Source organism: Paralichthys olivaceus, chromosome 12, assembly GCF_024713975.1.
Source record: "Paralichthys olivaceus isolate ysfri-2021 chromosome 12, ASM2471397v2, whole genome shotgun sequence".
In the NCBI taxonomy this organism is placed as follows: domain Eukaryota; kingdom Metazoa; phylum Chordata; class Actinopteri; order Pleuronectiformes; family Paralichthyidae; genus Paralichthys; species Paralichthys olivaceus.
The window spans coordinates 22,049,120-22,076,134 of record NC_091104.1 but is presented as its reverse complement, the minus strand read 5'-3'; the positions used below and the strand labels follow the sequence as shown (position 1 = coordinate 22,076,134).

At 42.0% G+C, this 27,015-nt stretch overlaps 2 protein-coding genes across 2 annotated transcripts; both read left to right on the top strand.

The window, feature by feature from the left end:
* The first annotated feature begins 781 nt into the window (after positions 1 to 781).
* Positions 782 to 15,373, top strand: LOC109628078 (F-box only protein 33). Its single transcript, XM_020084967.2, has 6 exons — positions 782 to 1,364; positions 3,284 to 3,394; positions 4,277 to 4,437; positions 4,562 to 4,770; positions 4,887 to 5,184; positions 6,052 to 15,373. Exons 1-6 carry the CDS (start codon positions 925 to 927, stop codon positions 6,315 to 6,317), a joined length of 1,485 nt encoding a protein of 494 aa, XP_019940526.1. The 5' UTR covers positions 782 to 924; the 3' UTR covers positions 6,318 to 15,373.
* A 3,974-nt stretch (positions 15,374 to 19,347) lies between these two features.
* On the top strand, positions 19,348 to 26,334 carry pnn (pinin, desmosome associated protein). Its single transcript, XM_020085162.2, has 9 exons — positions 19,348 to 19,511; positions 19,955 to 20,032; positions 21,156 to 21,227; positions 22,264 to 22,339; positions 23,016 to 23,110; positions 23,298 to 23,373; positions 23,724 to 23,879; positions 24,166 to 24,304; positions 24,424 to 26,334. Exons 1-9 carry the CDS (start codon positions 19,399 to 19,401, stop codon positions 25,659 to 25,661), a joined length of 2,043 nt encoding a protein of 680 aa, XP_019940721.1. The 5' UTR covers positions 19,348 to 19,398; the 3' UTR covers positions 25,662 to 26,334.
* Positions 26,335 to 27,015: the final 681 nt, after the last annotated feature.

Here is a 27,015-nt window from a genome sequence, read left to right as displayed (position 1 = left end):
TACTTTATTGATCCCAATTGGGAAATTGTTGTATCACAGCAGCAGGTCAAGGACATTCACAAAGGGTAAAATAAAGAAAGAATACAAGAGACTACAAATAGACAAAATTGCAGTATTTGTTAGGAACATGACTACAGTAATAAATATGAATATAAATATAATATGTGCAAAAGAAAATAAATAAATAAACAGTTATTGCAGCAGTAATCCGAGAGTTATGGTGTGGATAGAAACTATAAGAGGTGAGAATCGTACAGTCTTATTGCTGTGGGCAAGCAAGACTTCCTGTTTCTGTCTTTGCAGCAGCAGAGCTGAACCAGTCTGTTGTTGAAAGTTGTCCGCTGTCTGATGATATGATCATGATGTTATACGTGGTTTCATTTTCATCCATCAACCCGTTTATCATCTCTCTCTCTCTCTCTCCCCCTCGTGCTCTCCCTCTGCAGCAGTCTATGAGGGGGTGTGTCTGGATGGAAACCATACACTCCAAAATAAAAATCACGTGTCGATTTTTCTGGAAGTGGAGAGACAGCGCCCTCCCTCGGAGCACGGCAGTATGGCAAAAATAACAGCACCTCGGGACCGAACCATTCACTTGACAACATAGACATGCAACCACAGATGTGAACAAGTCACAAATGCCTGAATATCATGTACAAATAAAACTTTAATTCTATCAAACAGAAACACTGGAACGTGTCCCGCTATATATGTTTATGTTACATTGATGACAATCGGGGGGATCCCCTTGTTTGGACAGACGGTGGTACGGTCCAATACTATTGAAGGCAAAGCTGAAAACACTGGTTGTTTTCAGCCCGCAGGAGAAGCGCTGATCGGCCGCTGCTGGGCCCATTTTAAAGACGGTTGTTACATTTCCTTTTTATCCGGTTGGTTTTCAGACAGCACCTCTCTTGCCTCGCCATGGCTCTGTGTGGGGGTGTCGGAGCCATGGCTTTGCCCAGCGAGCTTATCGTCCATATATTCTCCTTTCTGTCCGACCGAGACAAGCTCCGGGCCTCGGCCGTGTGTTCGCGGTGGAGGGAGTGTCTCTTCTACCCGGCGCTGTGGACCGAGCTCAAGCTGCGGATAGGCGGCGGGCGTCTCGGCGGCGGCGGCTCCGAGGAGACCCCGAGGCTGGAGTTCCTCATGCGGAAGTTCGGTTCTTTCGTGCGGGAGCTGCAGCTGGAACTCGCGCCAGTAGAAGGCTACCTCAGCCCCCTGAGCAACGACCCGTCGTCCGCCAGGATGGACCAGCCGCCCGGTCCGGACGGCGACCCGCAACTCTCCGAGCGATGGAGGGACGCCATGGCCACCTACTTGGACCAGGTGCTGTGTGTGGTCACCAGCATCCGCAACAACAGGTACCGTTACATTCGCTGTTAAAAAACCTATTTCCGTTTTTCTCTTGGTTCATTTGAATGAATTCTCAACATTAAAGTCAAAGAAAAGAATCGTTAGGTAACATGACAGTATTTGTTGCGTCGCATTAAGCTAGCAGCTAGCTAGCTTAGTTTGCTATAAACAAACCCTGACATTAGCAGTTACGTAATCAGGTCATGTCTTTGCAGTGCAGCTAGCAGTCAGTGTTATCTTTATGTATTTGAACACATTGTGAAATATTAGCTTTTAATGTCCAGTTCTTTACGTTTTCTGACGTCAGATAACACTGTATATATGATGGATGCGTCAGTGTCCATGACACGTCGAATGCTCGCCAGCGTTTCTTTTGTTGCTGCTTGTGTTTCCCATGTTACACTGGTCTGTACATACCAGCTGATACAATGCAGAACTGGTGGTGGCCAGAGAAGGCTTTGTTGGCTGTGACTTGCTGATATCAGCACTGACACACACACATATAGTGTGTGTATATATATATATATATATATATATATATATTAGCTCTGGTATGTCGTTGCACATTGTATGTTATGATCAGCTTTAAGGTGCCTAGATTAAATATAGCCCCTTGAATCATTTCTGCTGTGGACATTCTATAGAACTTGACAAGATTTCTGATTTCAGTGCAAAACCTCTATGAGGCCTTCTCCCACCTTCTCTATTATGCTCTACAGTCCTTTGTTGTAATGAAATAGCTGTAATCCACAGCTGTCCAGTTCATGGCTGAAACCACTTCTTCTGCCTGAATCCTTCTTATTGAGATGTTTCCATTCAAAATCCAGATTAGCACTCACTAGTGTGCAAACCTCTGCTAAGGCCCGACAGTTGTCTGAAATACAATCAAGGTGCTGACACCCAATAAATACCAGTCCTATACATGTTTCTGAAGTTTTAAAGAACCATGAATTATTCCCTGGGAAATCAGTGAAAATGTCCATGCTCTAAATTGAAAGAAAATGTAATGGTACATGGTTCATGGTAGGCCTTCGTGGTATGATACAGTGTGTGTGTTTCTTTCAGCACTCCACAGGTGCTGGTTCATGTTCGGAACAATGAGAGGAGACATTCTTCCTTTATTGGGGGTTTTCCTCACTAAGTAGCTGTTGTTCACAAGTCTGTCTGAGGATCTTGTGAAAGCTTAGCCATTTACAGGAAATGAGCTGCATCAAACACATGTTTCACATTACCTACTGGATAGACCCATGTCATGTGTAGCTGCCTGTGGTTGATAATGCATTGCCATATCTAAACTGTTTTTAAAGCTGCAACTTTTAGCACATGGACTTTTTTCTTGATTTTTGCCTTACAGAGTATGTCGATATAAAGGGCTCAAGACAGCAGATATAATGCTTTACTGGGAACTCAGTAATGTACCGAACCAGGGTTGGATTAGATTGAACAAAATGCCTATACTTTACCTCATTAAATGGTTTGGATGGAAATGGTCACCCACAACCCCAAGATTACCAGGCATCCTCTGTGTGCAGTGTGTGATCTAACCAACTTATACCAGCCTGACTAACAACTTAAATAAATGTTGACCAATCAAAGATAATCCTGCTGTCTTGTGGGAGATGGAGGATTCTGGTACAGATAGGTTGAGCTGTTTCTTTTAGATGATCATTTCGACATCACCAGCTGCAAATGATTTTTGTTATCTGTATTTATGTGTGCATGGATGCAGTTGACATTTAACCAGTGAGTGCTGAATACTTGTAATGATTTGGTGATGACTACTGAGTAATTACGAGGGGAACATCGAGATGTTGAAATGTGTTGCAGTTGTGATCCCATCACCACAAGACAAAGTCATGGATCAGTCTAGTATGTAATGTTTTTTTTCTGTTTGTAACATCTTTGTGTTGACTCTCTTGTTCTCTAGAAACCTGAAAAAGCTGAGTCTGTATGGAGACACCTGTATTCTTCAGCAGGAGGGACTATTAGACAGCTCAAACCTGCACCAAATCCACCAGGGGGACAAAAAGATCAATGAGTAAGCACACTTACAATTTTCTGAAGAAAAAGATTGAAGATGTTTGTTTTGGAGCAGCAAAGAAGTGATGTCAAGGAAAATAAAATAGCAGTTCTATCTGGGTGAAACTAATATACAAAGACGTCATCGGATCGGCACATAGACTTAAGTACTTGTAGATGCCCGAGCCGGCAATTTTGTCAGTGTTGGAGACGTTTCCAATGCTGGTATCAGTATTTGAGCATCTCTAATGTTACTTCTTTGATGTTGTTCTACACATTCTTCGAGTCATGCACTGTGCTACTTCATAAAACTTTTAAGCATTCACATATTGTTTGATGTCCACAGATGGTTGGTTCTCTTGAGGTCCGTTCCTTTTTGTAACATAGTTCTTCTCATTCACAACCACCACTGTTGGTTTGTTTCATAAACTCAATGTTAGTGATGTTGGTGGCCTTACAAGAGGAACACATACCCTCTGTTTTCTGCTTTGTTGTATTGTTTTTCATCAAACCAGTTAAATAATGCCTGATAAAATGTGCTTACATATAATCGCACACACTGTTCAAGTCTGCATATAGAGTAAAATTTGAATAATTTAAATACTTGTTTTTGATTTCATTGGTCTTATATTCTCATATTAAATTCCAATTTTCCCAGTGTTATACATTTCTCTATGCTAAATTCTATATCCCAAACTCAATCTGTTTTTTCCTTCTTGACCTCTAAGGTGTATTTTTAAGGATGCAATCAGTCCTAGATTTCATTTCATTCTTTTGGAATGGACAGATTTGCAGGTGTGTCAAAGCAACCTTCTAGGAAGCTTGAGTCATGCTGGTAAAGTTCTTTTAAGATAATTCCCCCTACCTCTGTTCATTAACCAGTCCCCTCTGCTATTTGCAGGATCCAGCAGTTGTTCATGGAGTTGCTGTCCAACAGCCGGCAGCTGAGATGGTTGTCCTGCAGCTTCATGCTGGGTCTGGTGACTCCCTGCTCCTTAGCCTGCCTCTCTAATCCTTCAGCTGAGACCCTGCGGCACCTCAGTTTACTGGACCACCAGCTAGGTATGTGTTTGTCTGGTATGTCACAAGCTTGGGGCTCACCACTTGATTAAATAGTTCAAAAATTACAGCCAGATTTGCACATTTTTGTTTTGTAACATGTCTCCTTTCTGGAAACTGTCCTCAGGCCCACTCATCTCACCATCAGAGTTAGATCGACTCTCTAATCTTAATTCTTTGGCTCTGGATTTCTCTGACTTGACATCTGAGCTTTGTGGTCTGCTGGCATCGCCACGCCGAACTCCACTCCATCGCCTCTCCCTGCTGCTCAATGGCGCCGCCCTGGAGTTCAAATCGTTAGAAGGGACCGCTACAGAGGACGATTGGAAGGCACTGGTAATCTCAGATTTTCTATGTAACAGTTGTTGTATTGGATGACAAGGCATGGATGTTTGTTGAAAAGTACCACTTATCATTGAATTCATCAGTCAAGATAACCTGTTCATCCTCAGGTTCGTGTGAGTGCCAACCTGCGAGTCTATATCATGGCCCTAGAGGTCGACAGCTCGGAGCTCCTCAGGGTCCTAAAACCAAGCCTTCCTCTGGTGCGCCTCCACCTCGACAGTTACAGCACACTGGTGACTGATGCCACATTGGAGCTCATCTCTCAGCAGTACAACAAAACGCTGACTCACTTCCTGCTCCTGAGGGATGACCCCGACTTCCCTGACCTCAGTGTCAATCGCAACGAAGACCCACTGGTCCTTTTAGCATGGAGATGTACTCAGCTGGCTGTACTGGTGATACATGGTAAGTTGAGCTTGTTGATTGTGGCATATACAGTAAATAGGTATGGGTACCAAACTCAGTACTTATGAGGGTACCACCGAATTATGTCTGTACTACCGGGTGCTGATTCACATTAAATCAATTTTGGTACTTGTGAGCACATCTGGGTGAGAGAGTATACATACCTGAGTGAGAATGAAAGAGAGTGTACGTTAGATAAAGACCATGTGACTAAGTGATCAAGCCAAGCTCATTTACGATCAGTGCACACAGTCAGAACAACTGTGTGTGTGAGTGCGTATGTGGGTGCATATCAGCGCGAGAGACGAGCTGAATTCTGAACGAATGTGCTGCTCTGAAGAAAGATTAGACTCATTTTATATAAGTATCGACGTATATGATGATCATTGTTGATATTGTGTAATTTCTAACAAATCGACATTTAAACTGTAGCGACTCAGAGACGTCAGCTGTGTGTGTGCGTGCATGTGTGTGAGAGAGGAAAGAAGCTAGAAGATTCTTCTAAAGTAATCAACTGCTTATAGTGATGAATTTAGCACTGTACTAGAATTTTGTTGGGAGGGAAAGGTGGCACAAAGTTTGATGGAGACGACTGCCTGGCAACATCTCAAACATCAGGGGTTTGCTTGGTAACTGTGGCCTGTTGTCAAAGTCTGCACACCAGCTGTTTTAGACATTGCAGTCAATATTTCTGTAAATGTTCTTTCTTGACCTACAGTGGCTGATATATTATTGATATATAGGAAAATGAGATGTTGTAATTAAGTTCACTCAGATTGATATTTTATTATGATTTAACCTTGTGGTTTGTAGCTCTCGAGCTGTATATTACACAGATAGTACTTACTCCCTTATCTTTATCTGTAGGTTACACGGTCTGGTCCCATAACTTGGTGGCCATCTCTCGGCTACGAGGTTCCAGTCTTCGCACCCTGACCGTCTCTGAGGAGAGCATCGACTTTGACCCGGACCAGTCGGTGTGCATGGAAGGCGACCCGGTCCACAACCTGGTCAAGGAGGTCTCGCTGGGCCTCGGCCGCGTCTGGCACCCTTGCCTGGATTCTAGCCTGGTTTTGTCCGAACCCACCCAGCAATTCTACCGTGAGCTGCAGGCCTTCAGCATGGGCATGTAGGCAAGGGAGGCAACTCCAGCACATTTTAGCCTAATCTGTTGTCAAGACCAGACCAGACCCATCAGGTCCAGCTCAGCTGAGACCTCTGAACCAAGCAAAAAGCAGACCCAAGTGAGAAAACTAAGCCCAATCTATAAAGTTTATTCTTGTGAATTGATGTGAGCTGATAGTGTTTATTTTAATTTTTTGAGTTTAATTCACAGGGGTTTTAGGACACAAACATTTATTACCATTTCCAGCAGATTCCATAGTCATCCACTGACAGCATTTACTGAATAAACTATCCAATTAAGAATGTCCAAAACAACTGGATAATATAATTGGCATTTAATCCTGTAACCACTGGCCAGACTTGAGTAGTGACAATTTTTAATGTGTCTAAAAAGGCTCATCCTGCTGCTTCACATGCGCTTATGTCTGGCACGGCCCAGGCTGGTCTGGTCTTGTCCACAAGTAGTCAAAGCTCTCTCCTTCACCTTGATAACCTGCAGAGCCTCTGTATGATGTAACTTTAATTATTTTCAGGGTTTTTTTTCTTGCCTTTTTTTTCTTTTTCATTTAACTGTTTTTCATCTCCCTGTGCTGTGTATAATCTTGTTTTCACCTCTGTGGTGGTTCCCTTGCCTGTATAGGCTTTGTATGTATTTCAATCCAGACATAATTATCCTGCTCACAGATAGAACGAGTGATGGAGGGAGGTGATTTGAGGAGGCAGTGTGTATTCAGACACATACTACTAGCTTTAGTTGCGAAACTTTTTTTTTTTTTTTTTAACCCTTTGCTCTGTGTCAGTCTGTCTGCTCCACTCCAGCAAAACCTGGAGTTTGTGAACGAAATGATCAATCACATCCTGGGTATTGCAACCATCACTACTTGTTCTGTCGCTCTGAAAGAGCACCTTGTGCACGTGTCCACTAGTACGAGAGCCTTGCCAGCAGGGTGGGAATCTCCACCGCAAAATGGCTGACTGTGGTTGGTGCTAATCAGTTTTAATGCAGTTTTCAGCAACAGCCATGTCAGTGCCATGAGTCAGGCTACATCCACATTACTACATTCCCCATCAACTCTGCTACTCATACACCTGGCATCCAGACTACTCTTGAGTTTTAGACGCTGCTGGCCGCGTTTTAGTTTGAAGACTCCGGGGCCACATATTAGTCTGGATGGTCAGAAAGTTTTCAAATGAAAATGTAGTAGTATGGATGTAGCCTTAGATCATCTTAACGTCAGTGGCATTTCAAAGCTAAATGGCTTTATTTAGGGTTTTGAGCGTCTTAGTGATGGTGTTATGGAGAGAATTGTTACATGCTTGCCGCCAACACACTTCTTACCAGCTCAAATTATTAAACATTTTCGGGGCAATTTTGCCAGTCGACTGAAATGGGAGCCTCGTCCTCTGACTGACATTCAGAGCCAAACTATGAAAATTCAGCCTATTACAGTACAACACCCCCCCACTGTGTTCTGTTTTGACCTGTAGCGAGCTGCCAGTAAATCATTACTTTGTTTTTTTTTTTTCTATATTCACTGTAATTATTGCTGCCTTTACTTTCCTCTAGAGGTCAAAACTTTCCAACTGGTGTCACTGGTTCCACTTGAGTCCCTTTGTATGTCAAATCAAAGAAAAGGACAGGAGTTTGAGTCAAAATATGAAGGGCTCTGGGGTTAAAAACATCGTTCTTTAACATTCCAAAGAGGAAATAATTTCACTCCATAATGCCGTATATATATATCCATGTTTTAAAATTTCTCTAAGACTACTCTCATAGTCAATGCTAAAACAACACAGTATTCTATATGCACCGCTTCCTATGGTGGTCAATGCCAGCAGCACTGTAGGTAGGAATCAGTTCTCCTGGAGGAAAACATTTCATGATCAAGAACTGGGAAAAGAAAAGGCACTGAATGTAACTTAACTCTCATTCTTTCGGCCAGTTGTTTTTTTTATTTTATTTGAGGCGAAGTGTGTAGTTGTATTTGCAGCAGAAATGAATTTCTTGCCACAGCAGTTGGGGGGTCGCTGAATAATTCAGTTTGGACATTGTAGGTTCCACTTACAGCCAAGACTGCATTTTTCCCTTTTATTGAAAAAATGGCACCTACAGCACAATGTGGTTTGGGTTGTTTGTGGCGAAACGTGTTCTCTGTCAGTCTCAGGTAGGCTTTTAACATCACCATGACCACAGCCTTGTGGTGGTGTTAACAATCAGTTGAGTTAATGTGAGAAATATTCATATTTTTCTTATTTCTTCTTGAGTCACAGTTGCCTTGGAAACACCCCCTTGTTTTCTGGATCCGGTTGTTGTTGTTATTGATGATGTTGTTTATCTGCCATCTGATGAACCCTCACTCCGCCTCGGTCGGAGGGTCAGCAAACCTAATCATACATTTGTTTTCAAAGATTAAGGTTGATAAATACTGAAGAATGGCAAAAACCAATCTTGCTCATTGAACGTTTTATATCTCCAGCAGATGATGGGGGGGGCAGAGAGATTGGGAATCCATCCTGTCGATAGAAGCCCTGCTGGGCCCAATTAATGTCTACCTGTATAAAATCACTGAGTGGATGCCTTTCATCTAATAATGAAACAAATGTTATTCAGGCTCAGTGGAGGTGCTAGCGTGCCATGATCATGAATTAAGCCAGGCAATGTTGACAGAACATCTTGTGCTGTGGAGAAATGTGGTATTTCAGTGTCACCAGTGAATGACTGGGCCCCGATCCGATGCTTCAGTGTTGTGGCAGCTGTGGTCCACTGGTGTGTTATGAAGGCATTTCCTGGGCTGAGCTGGTATTTCAACAGGAAAGTTGAATTGGGCCATAGGGTTCTTTCATGAGTAGCTGCTTTTAGAAAAGTTACCATCTCAAATGACTACAGCTCAGTTCAGTCTGAGGTCGGGGCAATGGAGTCGCAGACTGTGAAGGTCCATATCAAGGTCAATAGTTTACAAGGTCGGCTTTTCCGTGGACTGATATGGATCCAGAGTCTCACAGCTTGGCAGCACCTTACAGGTTCAGGATGAAATGCACCTTGTTATGGGCTACCAAATGTTTGGGCGTCCATTATGGGACCTTGATGGTTCAGCCATGATAATCTCTCTCGTCCTTGGTCCATATCTCAGGATGAATGCACTTTGGTACCAAGAGTTTCTTTTAAAGGCTGTCTGTGGCTTTTTGTGTAGAGCTGTACATTCAGAAGGGAGAGCAACACCAACATGAGGACATTCAGACCAAAATATATTGTGTTTTTATCTTATCTTCCTCCTTCCTTCCACTGTTGTTTTCCTCTCATCCTCATTTTATAGCTTGAGTTTATAGCTTTGTGTTGTTTATTGTCGTTGGCTGATAAGTGAAATCACAGCAGTTTTATGGTAGAATGTAATGTCAAGCTAGACGGCCCAGCAAAGTAAATAGACTTTTACAAACAGATATTAACAAGCAGATTTTACAGACTCCATCCGTACCCACCGTGTGTGCTCGCCTTTGTTTGCCGTCTTCTCATGTCTCCACATACTATTGGCTCCTCACAACAAGTCAGATGTCACTGTTTCAGCCCCTATGACCGTGTTTCTACCCAGAATAAAATGAGGGGCTGTGGTTTTAGCAGATTCAGCTAGAGCAGAATAAAGGTTTCATCTCCTTATACTATTTTCATTGAGGAATGTATTAAACAAATAGTCTTATCATAGTTCTCTCCTGGGCTGACTTCCCATATGGAAACATTATTTATCAAAAGTTGATGGTTGATCTATTTGTGATATTGAAATATTTTAGGAACCTATAGGCCACTGAATGCAGAGGAGTAAAAGAATGATGAAGTAGATAATTGCAGAATAATGTCTCTTTTTTAATATATATTGCTTCTGTTAGTTTGTTTCTTCACCAAAACACCAAACCTTTAGTGAGATAATGTGGATATAACGCTGTGCAGAGAAAGAAGAGTTGAGATCGCAGGCAAATGGCACATTAGGAGATGAATCAGCATAGCATGTTGAAAAATACTGCCAGTGGAAAAACCACCTTTCCCTGATCCCTGTGTGGCATCACTAATCACTACACATTGAGCCACGTTGTGCCTGAAAGCCTCTGGAGTTTCTCATTGCCCTTCAAACCTTTGCTCTTCCCAAGTTATTGGCTTTGTGTTGTGTATTAGTCATTGCTGTGATTTGTTAGTCCACTCTTTAGGGAGGCAGCGTTACGAGCTACAGTAGCTAGAGGTTTCAGCACATGTGTTTTAATTTTTCTCAGAGTGTGCCTGGTTTTTTTTTTGTGCAAGATTTCATGTGATAAGTATATCCAGTAGAAAATGTGCAAATACAATGTTTTGAATGTGTATGTGAACAGGATCTCAGCAGTGTAGCCGTTGTATGTTTTCTGCGTACGTGTGTGTGTGTGTGTATTTAAAGGGTGAGGGTTGGGCTTGCTCGTGTCCAGCAGCATAATCTTATCACTTCTACTGCAGCAGGAAACAGGAACAGAAATCGTTCGTTCTCAGGGTAAAATCGGATTTCAAAGTGCGGAGGAGGATGGAAAATAATAGCTCAGGCCGCTAACTTGCTCGTTTGAATAGTCACTGGATCTGTTCTCCTCTCCTTGATGTGTTTTAAGCTGCCAAAGACCACAGTGGAACAAACTTAACCCAGACACAAGTCTATCTGAAGTGCCCGCACACACACACTGGCAGGAGGCTGGTCCAGTATTCTACTCTTCACCTTCTTTACTCCTTGTGGTTCCACTCCCTTCTTGAGCCATTTTGGAGGATGTCCACACAATTGGATGCAGACTTTCTCCGGAGGTTGCCTTTGACACACGAGCAACGCAGCTGGAGATTCTCCGCTTAGACACACTCACGACAACACAGAAACCTTCACAGCGTTCATGTGAGGTGTGGAGCAGGACGGAGCAGGCAGAGGCAGAACATAATGTAGAAATTCTACAGCAGAGATCACATTTCTGTTTACAGCACATTGACTTTAGCGCAGGCCCTTATAACCAAAAGCTCCTTTAATGTCTTCATCTGCCACTTCTAAGTATACGGCGCCGCTTTTTATCCTGGGATATTTGTATTCGATTTCATTTTTCTTTTACGCATGTCAGAAATGTCATCAATATGCCCACTCACTCGTGGAGAATCTCCTTCTGTGGTCTCATATCATTCTGACTTCCTCTGAAGCTAGAGGGCTGGCCTCAGAAACTCTGCAGCCTCTCATTCGCGTTCTCATACACAGCCCCTCCGGAGAATGTCAGGAGGTTATTCAAAGTTCAGTGCACGTCTGAAAGCAGCTTGTGTTTCTTCCTCTAACTACGACCATTCTGATTTTGTGTGTCCAAACACTGGCCTTGATGTAGTATGGAGACAACTGTGCTGGACCTTGATGAATTGTCAACAGTCTTTGTAGATGGAGTCCAAAGCAGACCTGTGCACAAAGGGCCTGACTAATCTGTTTTAGCTGTATTGAATTACATATAAATCCAACATGTGTTATTTAATATGGGTTTGCAGCATTGTTGCACATCATGAATTCCACTCAGGATATACATTGCATGTTGCCGCAGGATCACAAAGCAAAGAAAGTACATTGCAGTACAGCTCTGCAGCCATGTGCTTCCCTCCGTAATCCCTCCCCCCGTTGTCTTTTCTCCATCACCTGTTCAACTGTGAGGAGTGAGTGAATGTAAAACTAAAAGCGAGGAGGATGAGGAATTGGGATCTGTCTCAGAACACATCAGGGACCAAACACTCTCCTCAGTTTCAGGACAAAGGCCCCTGTGCTTGATGTCTATGTGTTGTTTGCTGCAAGTCCGTGGCCAGGGTCAGGTTTGATGGGAAACATTTAGTCCTGAGCTGTTGGAGCTGTAAAAACAATTGCTGCTAGAGATCTGCTAATAAGAGGACATTCCACATAGGGGGGTCACTCAGGCCATCTGACTAGCAAACAGTCTACCACAAGAAAATTAAACCCTCTCTATTTTTTTATATTTATTTTCGAATGGTGTGATTTTGAAGGGATCAGAGATGCAGCTAGTACTGACGGTCACACCAGATCACCAGCTGGTCTGAGCAGAGCAGAGGTGTGATACCATTCAGAAAGTGGTTGATTTAAAGTGTCACCATTTCAAAGGTCAACTGTGTTTCTAACATGTGTTCCTGCAATGCCAAGCTTTGCTTTCACTCGATGCTTCGATGCATCCCGAGGCCATTTAAGGGCCTTTTGTGTCGGGTACACAAAAGGTCACAAGTGAAAGCACGCCACACTGACTGTGCTATATATAAAGTCGAGCTACTCTTTCCGTGAAATCAGTTGGTTTCACTTGTTGAATCAATCTTCCAGTTAATGAACGTCACACCTGGGAAGTCAAGCTCAGCCTGCGTATGTAGCACACTCACAAATACTTGCAGATGTCAATGTACATGTTCACGATGGATACAAAAGGGCACCTGGAGTCTGGGCTGGACTTTATTTTTACACCGTATGCAGACAGGGGTTTGTGTATGACAATGTTATAATGTGTAAACACATACTGACACACAGTGAAGCAGAGCCTTATTTTCAATGAGTTCTTCCATGAAAGTGACAGGTAGAAGGCTGTAGAGGGGAGACAGGGTTTCAGTTATTCGGGAGACCATTACCAGCAGTTACTGTACATTCTTGTGATCGCAGCCAGGTCGATATGCCCCTTTTGAGTTGTTTATGTTCTTTGTTTATTTTACTTTGCCATGTTTTTTGTGCTCTTTATATGCATTCATAGAGAATATCCTGGAAGATAGCAGGGCCCCCTGTGGCCTGATGGGTAATTAAATCCACAGAGCTGGCCTCTTAATGTCATCCATCTGAGACAGTTGGTGTTGACAGCTTATTAAAATCAGTGTCGTGATCACACAACTGAAATACAGGGATCTGGGTTTGTCTGTCCGACCAAGACCCATAGACAAAGAGCAGAGTTTGACACGTTTGTGCTTGTACTCGACAGCCAATTCCAATCTCACTGACCTGGACAGAAGTGTTACTCTGTGTTTTTTTTAGTACCAAAGCAGCAGACTGTGTTAGATCTGCATCAGTCTAAACACAGGCTCAGAGCCACAGACACACAGATCAGACATGACCAGTTTCATTTCCACTTGAATCACTGCTCAGACTCAACTGGAGAGGTTGTGATTTTGACTCTCAGGATGTTGATGAAAGTCAAGTTGAAAATAGCTGTAGAAAAGAGGTAGTAGGATGGTCGTGGGCCTAAAATCTTCCCCAAACGAGATTCAGGGAAGAGTTAAATGTTTATGAAAGGATTAACATGACGAGACAGGGTTTCCTCATCACAATGTGAGATTTCAGACTCTTCCTGTCTCTTTTATTTTTTTATGGAAAGGCTAAGATCATAGACTACTACCGGTAACATGCAAGACGTTGAATGAGCTCACACAGGGCTGGACTCAGGCGGGAATGTGAAGAATCTGATGAACATCCTGATATATGTTTTGTTACTTGGAGAAAAACACTGGATGTGCATCTCACTGGTATGAAATCAGTCCTGTGTAACAACAGATAAGGATGTATAGATGTGTATGAGGCGAGTTTATGACCTCAGTTAAAGAGAGGTTCTGCCATCAGCAGCAGGCCACACTGAGACCTTTAGAGGAAGTTTGGATTCTCCTGTTTTCAGGTTTCGCCATTGCTTTAGATCTCAGCTGCTGCGGCTCTGATGTTTCTGGCGAGTAAACAAAGTCTTTCTTGTCCAGTCTGGAGAGCCAAACCTCCTAATTAGCCAGGCAGGCCTGCTGCCCAGTCCAGCCTCACAACTATGCAAGAGGAATGCATATAATCCACACTCTTTTTGTTTTTGTTTAGTTTTTCTTTCTCTCACTGTCACGCAGTAGAAATGAAAACGTTGAAACTAATAAGAACTTGCAATGACAATACTTGGCCTTATGATTTGTGAAGTCTTATCATTTCCTTTTAAGATCTTTTTGATTCTGGTCAGCCAGCCCAGCGACAGCATCGGTGACGGCGGGCTCACTCTTGGTCTCTGTGAGACTGGCTAGACGGCCCCAGTTTTATCGTGGTACGAATGTTGTGCATTTGTTTAAAATCAGGACAGTTTGCAATAACAGCAGTCTTACTAGTGGCCACAAAGGGGCACAAGCAGTGCTGACAGCGCCCGGCTGCATCTTTAGAAAACCATAGAGGAAGAAATATAAACTATATAAATAGATATATAAACTCACATAGTGCATATTTGTATAGGTATCAACAATGCATTACCGTGGTATACTCTTATGCAACACATGTCCGGGTTCAATTTATGAACGTGAAGTATGTTATTGAAATCACGCAGACTTTGTAAATCAGAAGCTACGTTGTTGTGTGTGTGTTTTGCAAAAATGGTTTTACCATCCTTAATGTTGAATATTCAGAGCGCTATGTTCCCGTGTGACTGTGTTTGTTCAAGTGAGCACATAGCAGCGGGTTTTACTCTTTCTGTAAGTGGGGAGCCGGACGTAACCCAAAATACAGCTGGACGAGATTTCCTAAACCACGGAGCACACGTCAAATCAATTTTTATTATTTTTCTAAAACCTACAAATCGGATCTGTGCAAAGCTTTTAAAACATATAGAGTCTAATTTCTAACTCACCTCTGCATGTTTCAAGCAGAATTAGATGTGCTCCCACTTGATTGGTTCCTCAGCAGCATGGATTAGCATGACTTGTTATGACCAAGAAAAGAGGAGTTCCACCACAACTAGTGTCCTTTTAAAGAAAAACATTTTAGTCGTGAACCTGAATCAAAGACTGAAGTCGTATGATATAAGTCTGATTTGAAATCTTCCCAGCTGTTTATTGGATTAGTCTGCAGGAGAAGATTTTATCAGTGAGAACAGTGTTGATCCATGGTTCTGTTGTGGAGAAGAAAAGGACGTTTTACAAACCTCGATGTAAAACTTCTTAACTGACAGGTGGCGAACACTTGTGGGGTCAACTTGCTGAACGGTGATTTGAATCAATGTTGAATGAATGCTTCTCTTCTTTTAGTCAGTGAATAAAAGCATTAAAAATTCATTTGTCTTCATTGTCTTATTGTTTCTCTACCTGCTGTGTTCAGCTTCAGAGTTAATAGAGTACACTAAAGACTCCCAGACCTGTTTTGTTTAGCATCAACTACAAAACATTATTGGAGAGAGGTTTTTTTACAGAGGTCTAGGATCTACTAAGGCTTTAAAGATAATAAAATAAATACAAGGTTACTAATGGAGGTGGAAAACAGGATGTCCTAGCCAGGTGATTCACGAACCAGGTAGAACTTTTGGAAATATTGAGGAAATCAGTGTTTTGTTTATTAAAGTCCATTACACATCAAGTGCCTCACAACATCCTTAACCCTACACCTTACACACCCCTACACACAAGAGTTCAAAATATCTAAAAGTAATATTAAGATGATTGAAACAACCCACTTCGACCACAACAGGTGGAGGTGAAGTGAATCTTGATCAAAAAAAATTTACCAAACAAAGAAGACTGACTATGCCAGTATTAAGGCTCATTATGTGCAAATCCTATACATTTTAAATCAGACTTTTCCCCTTTACAAACCATGTATCTGTCCATGACATGTTTTAAAGTTCCAGGTTGCCATTGAATCATGATGATGGAATACATATCTCTGATAATTGAGTTTCTATAGAAATGAATGGAAATCAATGGCTTCATTGAACTGTGGGAAAGTGTAATGTTTGGTATATTAAAGGTAAAGTGTACCATAGACTGAATATCAAAAATGAAGACAGGACTGCCCCCTGAAAGTGAAGCCAAAGCATCTCTTTTGCCACCTGGTGTCTGGCTGCAGTATAGGTCATAAATCCCACCTCCTCGTTGTTAGTGGATGGGACATGGATACATTTAAAAAGTCAAAATAAACCACCATTTTTTTTAGACAGTCAAGAGCAGCATTTTATTGCTAATGGCAAATAGAAAGTTAAAATGTATTATACCTGTGTGCAGTTAAAAATATACCTAATTTGAATTTATATAAATGATTGAAAAACTTGTGACAAATATAAATAAATCATATAAATAAGAAGAACAGCTGATGATGTGCGAACTGTCCATTATACCTCAGAGCTCGGAACTAATGAACCCCAAGTTAGAAGTTTGGAGGAACCTCACCACCCCCACTTCAAAATCCAAGATGGCCACTGCATGTCTCAACAGTAGTGAAAGCTGTAGTTTTCACGGTTTATTAGCAATTCAGTGATTAAATTTGTCGTACACATAGAACTGTCCAATTACGGTCTGTGGACATGTTACTCCGTGTTAATATGCGTAATGCATGTTTTTCGCGTGACGTCGTTGGTCCGAGGTTTAGGAAGTATAGCATTACACAAGCTCTCCTCTATGGACCGAGCCTATACGAGGGCCTGAGAACGCATCCCGGTGCTTCACTGCAAGGCTTTCCCCCTCGTGTGAGGAGGCAACATGACACACTTGCAAATGAGATTCAACCACTGTCGCCATGACAACACAACTGTGGAAACTAACAGGCAAAACGGTTGGTTGGTGATAAGCAAAGGGAGAGGAGGTGAATGGAAAGATACAGACAGATGGAGACGGGCAGCGACGAAAAAGGAGGACTGATGGTTTACCCTTTGTTTAGACTGATTCAAAAATACATTGTTTTTTACTGCAATAGAAATACGACATGTTAAATGGAGTGTAGAGGCAAAACTGTCACATCCCATGGAGTTCCCACCCCATCCAGTTTTAACAAGACACTATAATGGCACGCAATTAGCCAATGCCAAGGCTCAACAGTCCCCTTATTAAATAACATTTATATTCACCTGAGATTTTTATTTGGATCTGCACCAAACTGCCCACACAGTCCCCTTAACGTGCCTGATTGTTTTCATCACGATCCATGAATTATTCTCGCAATGTTAAATAAAAAATTCCTGTATCCGAACAAAAAATGTACGGTTTCTTCCCCGACACGTACTGGATCCTTCGGCCAAGTTTTGTGGTAATCTGTCCTGTTGCTTTTGAGTAATCCCACTGAATAACAAACAAACAGATGCCAATGAGAACATAACCTCCTTGGTGGACGTTTTTTTTCCATTCTCAAATGGAGGATTTCGTCTTGAGCATCCCAGTCTTAGAATTGATGCTCATAAACCTGCTTTAAAACAACATGGAGGTAGACCAGCAGGCATAGACACCTAATTTACCCACAGCCAGTGAACACCTCAAGGATCATTACTGTGTAATTAGATGAGTCACGACTCTTGCAGTGAAAAATAAAAGGCTGCTACACTGAACAGTTGCAGGTATAACAACTGGTCTGAGGTCTGATCAGGCAGCTGAATTCACACAGCTGGATTCAGTAGGAATTATGCGAGTGTATGTTTGGCAGGTATGTTTGCATCCAAACACACACACACACACACACACACACACACACACACACTGATGAAACAGATGAACACAGAGGCTAATCATTCGGAGCTTGTTTTCTGCTTTAGCTCAGACAAAGAGCTCATTCACGTCTGGAGAATCAGACTATGAGATTATCATGCTGCTGTGACCCAATTAAAGTGAAGCAATCACAGATTTCTGTGGCTGCCATGGTTACCGTGCAGGTGACGAACAACAAATGAAATCTGTCATCTCCAACCCACTCTAATGAAATAAATACAGGAGGGGGATTTTAGAAGTAGGATTTCTGTTACGTAACTGATCCTTAATGTGTTTGTACGTGATAAAGACTAAAGACTAACACAATGTGACAATGTCATGTCTGTGTGTTGAGGGCAAACAATGATAGTGATACTATTGTAACTCTTGCTAGTCTTACAATCTCTACAGTGGATACACAGATGTCATTTTGAATGCAAGATGTTTTTTCATGTACCTTCTGTTGACAGAGTGCTGACATTGGTTGCATTTTCCCTCGCAAATATAAGATATAAAGATGCAAGATAATTTACTCATCATGTTTTACCTGGAACTGTTAAACGTGCTTCATGCTTGTCCTGATCTAAACAAGGACACAAAGGCCCAGATTCCCATGATTTGATATTCCCGACATGAACTTTTAATGATTTTAAATGACACCAAACATCTGACAAGAGTTGTGAGAGGATGTGGTGTTTGTCAGATATACAGCAGAGGGGAAATTATGTCGTTAAATGTTGCAAAGCATCACTGTGTCGATTACGGTTCAGGGTGAATTTCCCTTCAAAGCTGCATCATAATGTGACTGATAATATACTTCAACTTAAAGGCTCCTCTGCAGCTCAGTGTTTGAACACAGGACATTACATATTGTGTGTGCATGCACACTGTCACCTTGCATTTGGCACTCACATTCACACTCAATTCATTTTAATCAGTTCATTTAAGCCAAACACACACGCAGGTTTGCTCAGCATTTCTTATTAGGACTTTGCACCGACTTCTATTCATTATGGACATCTATAACCAAAACCTTATCCCTAACCACAACTCACATTTTACCAATAACCTTAAGCATGTCTAACTCATGCCTAACTTCGACCTAACCACAACTCGGCGCAGATATAAATATTTCTTCCACACATGATTGAAAGAAGTGGATTGTTTTTAAAAACCAATCACTATTATTATGTTATTAGATTACAAAAGCATAAAGAATAGTAGTAGTCAGAAAAAAACTAAGAATCGTGTGTCTTTAATTTAATGTACATTGCCACTGAAAGTCTAATGATCAAAAAGACAATCCCCTCGGGAATCAAATATAATATAATATATGAATTATTATATTTTTTTATATAATTATGTACATATAATATTTCACACACCATCTATCTACTGTGAACTGGAATGGAATTTAAATTATAACTATCAATTAATCAATAAATCAAATGGATAACAGCCTCTAGAACCCACTAGTAGGTTTAGTCGGTGTGTGTGTATGTGACAGATGTGTCCTGAGCAGCAGGTGGCGGTAATGCGCCGCAGCTTTTCATGTCAGCTTCATTTAAAAGAGAATAAGAAATTTGAAACGTAGAAGAAGAACGAACATGTGATACGCGCAAACTGGAAGCAAGATGGCGGTGGCGGTGCGGAGCTTGCAGGACCAGCTCGAAAAAGCAAAGGAAAGCTTGAAAAGCGTGGACGATAATATTCGCAAACTAACCGGACGTGATCCCAATGAATCGAGGTAAACTTCCAGACCGCTTGTTTAGCGTCTGGCTACTGTCTTGCTATAAGCTAACACATTTGCTACCGTCAAAACGACGCGGCTAGCATGAGTCGGTCAACTCGCTAGCTAGCACACACACACGCACGCAAACAATTGTGTTGTCCCAGCTGAACCTGCACGTATGTCCACACTGAATAATAACTCAAACAAACGTAATAAACAAACTCGGAATAAAAAAATAATCCAAACACTGAAGTAAATGTTGAGCTAATGCTAGGCCCCGTAGGAGGCGTTGTCCCAGTGTTTCCACATTGATGCCTCTGGGAATGTCAAGCATTTCCTTCTTCTAACAACGAGACGACCCCGCTACTCAAAAAGCATTGTCTAGTTAGATTTTCTGTTGAGGAGTAGATTAAGAGATGTTGCTGTTGCGTTGATCTTGTTCCCCGTTGTGTTTTCAGGCCGGGTCAGATCCGTCGGCTCGGCGGCCCCATGGCAGGCGTCGGGGGAGGTAGAGGCAGAGGAATCAACCTGCTCAGGTAAAACCTGGCCCTGGATGGTTGTGTGTGTGCTCACTCACATGATAACGAACTTCTAATGTGGTGATGGATGATGTGAAAGTGGTGCAAAGTATGGAAGTTGTTTCATTTTAACGATGCACAATGATGTTACACCTTCACCAGTGTCTGAAAGGAAAACAGCTGAAAACGTACAGTGGTGTAGACTTGTATAACCGCCTCTTCTGGTTATATGAATAATTAATGACACCATTTTAAATAGATTCTCAATTTAAAATAATTTGAATAAGCTCTGCAGACAAAAACAAATGGAGCATTGTGGTTTCCTTTAGACTGTTTAACAGAGCTGAACCTATGAAACTGGTAACTACAATGTCACTAAGTAAAGTGTATGTCTACAGTCTCCTAAAATTCAATTTGGCTCCTTCAAATTTCATAAACTCAAAAATCTCAGTCAGATTTTCTTTTTTTTCTTCTATTTCCTGGGATATCAGTAAAAAGATTGAATCAATAACTTAATCCGCCCCCTGATCCTCATCTGCACCAAATATTGTAATAATGTTCTTTCCTGGACCATCCCAGATCCTTCCAAGTTTCACGGCAATCCGTCTTGTAGTTTTTTTTGTGTAATCTTGTCAATAACAAACATAAGCAGTGGTGTCTTCTGGAGAAACTTCAGGGAATTTGATCCAGGCTTTCTCTGCAGTTTGCCTAACGCACATGCACAATGCAGCAGAGATTCTCTGCACAGACATGTTCACAAAAGCAACGAGTGCCTCGCAGGATGCAGGTGAGGGTCGGTGCAGAGTCAGACTGTAACATATTGATTCTGCTGCGGAGATTACGTTATTTGGTTTCATCACATCGACATAAGATGGCCCATTTAACCACAAACTGATGAACATGTATGTCGCATTTTCATCCACAGATTTTTGCGTTCACACATACACAGAGGATCTTCAGGGTGCAGTGCATATCTGAAAGTGTCTATACAAATCAAAAAAACAAATGGACAGGGGTGAAAACACTATATGGACAGTGACACACTTTAATTTGTCTGGACTCACTGGATTTGAAATTATTCACCTAGCCTCACTAATAAACTAATAAATGTGGTCTTTAATGTCCTACTTCTCTTTCTCAGGCGCAGTCTCTCAGAAATTGGAAGCGGCGGCCCTCCTGCCAAGCAGAGGGACATCGAAGGAGCCCTGCTGAGGTGAGCACCTGATTTTTAATAGACATTATCTTAAAGGTATTGTTGCGTATCGCACCATATTGATTCCAATTCACAAGGTTTCAATATCTGATTTGGCTCAGTTAGGAATATTTTCAGCTGTAAACTGAAAGGAAACTAACTTGCTGCATAATTTAAAATATTAATGTAAGGCTTTCATGATAAAAACTAATTTTGTTGGATGATATTTTGTCCCAGAAACTATTATGATAAATTCTATAATAGTCATAATTTTGAAACCATTTCATACCATTGATATAATATTTTTAGCAAAATATAATTAACCTTATACAACGTTAAAAACTTTAAAATAAACAAATAAAAAATGATAAAACACACACACACACAACCAAAAAAAACTCCCTCTGTTACCAAAAATGTGTCTTGAATCAATGTATGGCACAGGAAGTTTGTTAACAACCTGATAAACATGGGATGATTATGATTGTATTACATCAGTATTCCGTGCGTGTCAAACTGACTATCACATTTATTTAGTTATTAATCGATTGTGTTGGGTCAAGAACCTTGAAGAACCTTGTGTGGAGGGAGGACACAGAAAACTCCAGCATGGTACAAACCACAAACTCGTTAAAAAGTTGTCACTTTTCTCATGTAAAATGGGGTCATTCGTGGGAGAAGTCATGTATTAAAAGTTCAATTCCTCCTTTTATGAATTGATATTGGATTATTTAAATGAAGATCGATTTAAATCAGAGAATCAAAGTTTTTATTTTATAACCTTAAAAAAGAAAAAGAAGATGCCTCTTGTTGGTGATGAAGGTGGAAATTAAAACTGGTTAATGTTAGTTTGGCTTCTTCCTCTGGACAGAAAGCTGTGAGAAAACATCCCCCCGTTCTTTGATTTTGTCATGCTGCCGCCTCACTGCTATTTTTTGTTTTCTTGTGAGCAGATCACACCCCTGGCCATAGTTGGATTTCTGACAGATGAGATTAACAGGTGCTATGTTTAGGTGAAAGTTAAATATCAGTCTCTCATGTTCTTGTATGTCTGCAGGCTGGCGGGGGACCAGAGGGCCAGGAGAGATATGCGCCACGACAGCGACGCCGAGGATGACGATGATGTCAAAAAGGTAAGAAACACGTTTGTCCTGAGAAATAATTGGTGGAAGCGCTGTGCATGTGTGCAGCTTGTGGAAATAATGTTTTCACTGTGAGAGGATGGAAATTGATAAGATTATTTATATTATTTATTTTTGTTCTTTTTATTTTTTTCATTGAATCACTTAACGACTCCTGATTAGTTCTCTGTGTGCTGTTTGGTTGGGAAGCAGCGGAACTCGCAAGTAGTTTTAAATACATGGTATTTATGGAGTTCAAGCCCATGTTGTGTAGAAAGATTATTTAGCCTGTTGCTGGTTTTCATCCTTACTTGAGACCCTTTTAGAGACATTACGGTTTGTTGGTTGAATGAAGCCACTCTTTAGATGTTTTCTGCAGCTTAGACTTGAGTTTGACAGTATTGCAACCAATTTTCAACTGGGACTGGTTCTTGATTCCCATACATAGTTATGTCATCGTTGAGTTTCTTTAGATTTTATTTTGTTTGACTGGTTGTTGTTGTTATTATTATTATTAGTATTTATAATGTTCACTCATTTTCAATATTAAAACACCTCATACTGCTTAAACTGTCGCATTTTGTATATACCAAGTATTTTTGTGAATTATCTCATGCGATTTACACAGTTTTCTTTTTACATGGACAATGGTAACAGCGTAGTTTGTCCTGTTCTCTCCTCATTTCAGCCGGCGTTGCAGTCGTCTGTTGTAGCTACCTCCAAGGAGCGAACACGCCGAGACCTCATTCAAGATCAGACCATGGATGAGAGGGGCAAACAGAGGTGGGTCCACATGAGCCCTGAACCTGCTCTACCTACAGATGCATTTTTGAACTGGATGAGATTAGTTTCTTCGCCCCTGCAAATAGTGGAGAAGAGAGAACATATCTTAAATCAAAGGGTCAATAGTTTGTCATTTTGTAGCTGAGAATCTCAAGCGTCTGTGTGATGGTGAGTTTTTCTTTGTCAGGAATCGGCGTATGTTTGGCCTGTTGATGGGGACCTTACAAAAGTTCAAACAGGAGTCTAACGTCTCTACAGAGAAGGTGAGGAGATCTTTCCAGTTAATGTAGATTTTCTATGTGCATTAAGAATCTTTCTTTACATTAGCCAATGTCATCCAACAAGGCAAAGACAATAAAATGCCCTGAGAATATTTCAGTGTGATGGTTTCACTCGGTTACTGCCTCACATAACCCTGTGCTGTAATTCAATATTTAAGATGAGGCAGATACATTTTTGATTTCTATCCACAAATATTTAAACTGACTTTACACAAATAATTTGTAAATACTTTGGGTGGCTTTCAGTCATTGTTCTCGTCAGCTCTTCATCCATTTTCATTTATTTCCTTCTATAATCTCGTCTTTATCCTCTTCTGCTTTTGCCTCTGCAGCAAAAGAGGCGCTCAGAGATCGAGCAGAAGCTCGAGGTTCAGGCTGAAGCAGAGAAAAAAAAGGTGGAGAATGCAAAGAAGGAGCTGTTTGAAGAGAGGAGAGCCAAACAGACTGAGCTGAGACTATTGGAGCAGAAGGTCGAACTAGCTCAGCTGGTAAGAAAGTTACTTGGGGTTTCACGAGCCTTTCTCAGTTCGCTCTGAGTGCTATTGATTGTTTTCTTCTGACGCAAGAATATGTCGTCAGCCATCAGCTTTGCGGGTGCATTACAATTTTCCTTATTTCAGTCCAGGGAGGATCTAAGAACTATTGCAATGATAAAGAGCATCTAGTGGAAAAGAAAATTGTTTTTGCACAAGCAAATTCACAAGACTCAGTTATAGAGGGTGTAAAACAGACACGTCAAAGAAATATTTTCCAATCTCATTCTTCCATCTACAGCAAGAGGAGTGGACCAGCCACAACAATCGTCTGGTGAAGTACATTCGCACTAAGACGAAGCCTCACATTTTCTATTCGCCTGGAAAAATGTGCTCCGCAACCCAGAAACTCCTCGATGACTCCACCAAGAAACTAAACGGTCAGTGGGGCTGTTGTTATGAAGCATCTCACTTATTTTATTTGTGCAGATCAGTTTGTGTCTTTACTACCGGCAGACATTGGTGAGTCTGTAACCTCTGAATCTTTGTGTCTTTGTAGTTGTGTTTGAGGAGAGGCGTGAGGCTTTTGCCGAACACCTCATTAAGATGGAATCCCGCCCCCGGCGACAGCCAAACCGCGACCAGGACGGCAACACTGCGGCAACAGGAACGGACCACCCAGCGGAGGGTAAGCCAGCAGGTCAGGTAGTCAAGGTTACAGGTAACAAGGGAGATGCAGAGATGGAGGAGGAAGAGGAAGATGAGGAGGAGGAGGAGGATAGGGGAAAGGTGAGGGAGAAGAATGAGGGGGAGGAGAGAGAGGAAGAGGAGATGGATGGGTTGAAAAAGGCAGCTGAAGAGGGAGAGAGGATGGAGGTAAGTGAGGAGGGTAGCAAGGAGAAGGAGGACGAAGAGGAGGGAGTTAATGGTAGTGGGGAGCAGGGGGAAATGGGAATCAAGGAGAAAAGTCCAGGGTCAGAGGAGATGGAGGTTGAGGGGGAGCAGGGGCACAGGAGTAAGGAAGAGGAGGGAAAAACAGACATTAAACAAGAGCCCACAGTCTCCAAGAATGAAAAGACCCTAGACACCCAGTTCTTTGAACCAACTGTCGCCAGCCAAGAGGCACCAGACACCAGTCAGCAACCCCAGCCCAGTCCCTCTGCTGAGGAGCCAGCAGAACAGTCCTCTGAGACCACTGAGGCCTCACATGCCCCAAAACCCCAAACAGCCTCCACCATAGTTCAGCAGGATAAGATCACCCCTGGCTTAGAGGTCCAGGCCTCAGCAGCACAGAACCAGGCTGCAGAAGTGAAAGCCCCACAAGGACTGCCCGATTCCCAGGAGGCTCCCAGCACCACCAGCCCTGCACCCTCCAAGGAGAAAGACAACAGCGGGAGAGGGAGGAAGAAGGAAAAGGAGCAGAAGAAGGGCCGCAGTCACAGCAACAGCTCCTCCTCTTCCTCCTCTGGCTCGTCCTCCAGTGGAAGCTCCTCGTCTTCCTCTGGATCCAGCCGCTCCTCGTCCTCCTCCTCATCATCCTCGTCCTCATCGTCCAACAGCAGCAGTCGAAGTCGCAGCCGAGACAGCGGTAAGCGCAAGAGGAGGCCATCTGAGAGAGGCGGGGACAGGAAGAAAGGAGAAGACAGAAGTCACCGTAAGCGAGGAGGGAGCAGCGGAGGTGGAAGAGACTCGAAGGGATCGAAAGAGAGGAGGAAGAGGAGAGAGGAGGGCAGAGGCAGGTCGTCCCGGAGTGATAGGGAGCATAAAGATAGAGACAGGAAGGAAAAGAGACGCTAATCTACTTCTCATTCAGCCTCTTTGCGATGACACAGAAAATTAAAGCTCCAGTGATTTCACGACATGAGATGACGGAAGTTTTTAACTGTTATTATAATTTCACTTTTTTCACATAAAGGCCCAGTGGTAGTTTTAACGTAAGTCGATTAAAAGGTGAAGTCAAAACCAAACATGGATGACTGCTTACTATTTCCCTCCAATCATAAATGCGACTTTTTAGTCATGGTGGTGCATCGAGCAGGGCTGCTCCTCGCACTGTCTCCGATCGGGCTCCTGGTGACATAGAGGCGCAATTTTAGTTGTCTTTTTAAATCCAGATGATTTATTCTCATTCTGACTGGGGTTTTTTACTGAGGTCTTTTGTGGCACCACAGTGAAAAGATGCTATTTCAACGTTTTCTTTTTTTTTTTTCCATCTTAATCCTCATGCCCATAGGCCGGATAATCAGTGGTTATGCTAGCAGTGATCAGTAGTTGTGTTTTTCAAGTTGATGTGACAACACTGTTAATCCCCAATTGTCTCCACTGTTCGATTGATGTCAAGGCCGTTGTACCCTCATCACATGGGCACATGTGTGATCTGCTTAAATACTGTTTTTTGTTAATTGTTTTTCTGTTTTTTTTTGTACCAACTGATGATTCGCTTCAAAATAAAGTTGAGGTAATAGTTGAAGAATTGTGTTTTGTTTGAAATCAAAGTAATTATTTTCAATTAACATTATCTCTAGGATCTGTGAAAACCAAACAATGGTGGGGGGAAAAAAAATCCCATTACAATTTCTTTGAGTCCTAGAATTACACACTTAGTTTTACAATGCTTTAAAACAAAGGCAGAAGAATATAGAGTTGAAAAGGTGGACCTAGTGAATGTTGGCATTTTTGTTTGGAAAAATTACTTATCTTGCACATTAGCAATTTTGTCAATAGTCTCAGCTCGATACACACTGCATCATTTAGAGTCTGCAATTGCTAATACCGCACAATAACCTTTGCAATCCTCAGTAAGAAAGCAACATCAATTACACACATGTATTAAACATCATTGGTTCACCAGCTTTGTCACAGCTGAGGTTTCACTACTGGAAGCAATCTGTGTTGCATTGAGAATGACAAACTGAAGATAGAAACATCAGGCTATAGGATCAGTCTGATCATAAATGTCTTAAATTACATGTTTCAGCTGTGCAGATATTTCACTCAATTGTTTGTCCTAGTTCAGACCCGGTTTTAACATCCGCCCTGAAAGACCGGATCACAAATGGTCAGTTCTATGTACCTGTTCACACCAAGTACTGTGTCCAGAATGTTTCTCTATGACCCTTTGTGATCGGCTCTTCACCTCCCTGCTCAAATT

Excerpts from the sequence above, each read along its gene's own strand:
- LOC109628078 (XM_020084967.2), top strand. The coding sequence starts at position 925 with ATGGCTCTGTGTGGGGGTGTCGGAGCCATGGCTTTGCCCAGCGAGCTT. Across the intron at positions 1,365-3,283 it reads ACCAGCATCCGCAACAACAG|AAACCTGAAAAAGCTGAGTC; the intron begins GTACCGTTACAT and ends CTTGTTCTCTAG. Across the intron at positions 4,438-4,561 it reads TTTACTGGACCACCAGCTAG|GCCCACTCATCTCACCATCA; the intron begins GTATGTGTTTGT and ends AACTGTCCTCAG.
- pnn (XM_020085162.2), top strand. The coding sequence starts at position 19,399 with ATGGCGGTGGCGGTGCGGAGCTTGCAGGACCAGCTCGAAAAAGCAAAG. Across the intron at positions 21,228-22,263 it reads ATCGAAGGAGCCCTGCTGAG|GCTGGCGGGGGACCAGAGGG; the intron begins GTGAGCACCTGA and ends GTATGTCTGCAG. Across the intron at positions 23,374-23,723 it reads CTAACGTCTCTACAGAGAAG|CAAAAGAGGCGCTCAGAGAT; the intron begins GTGAGGAGATCT and ends TTGCCTCTGCAG.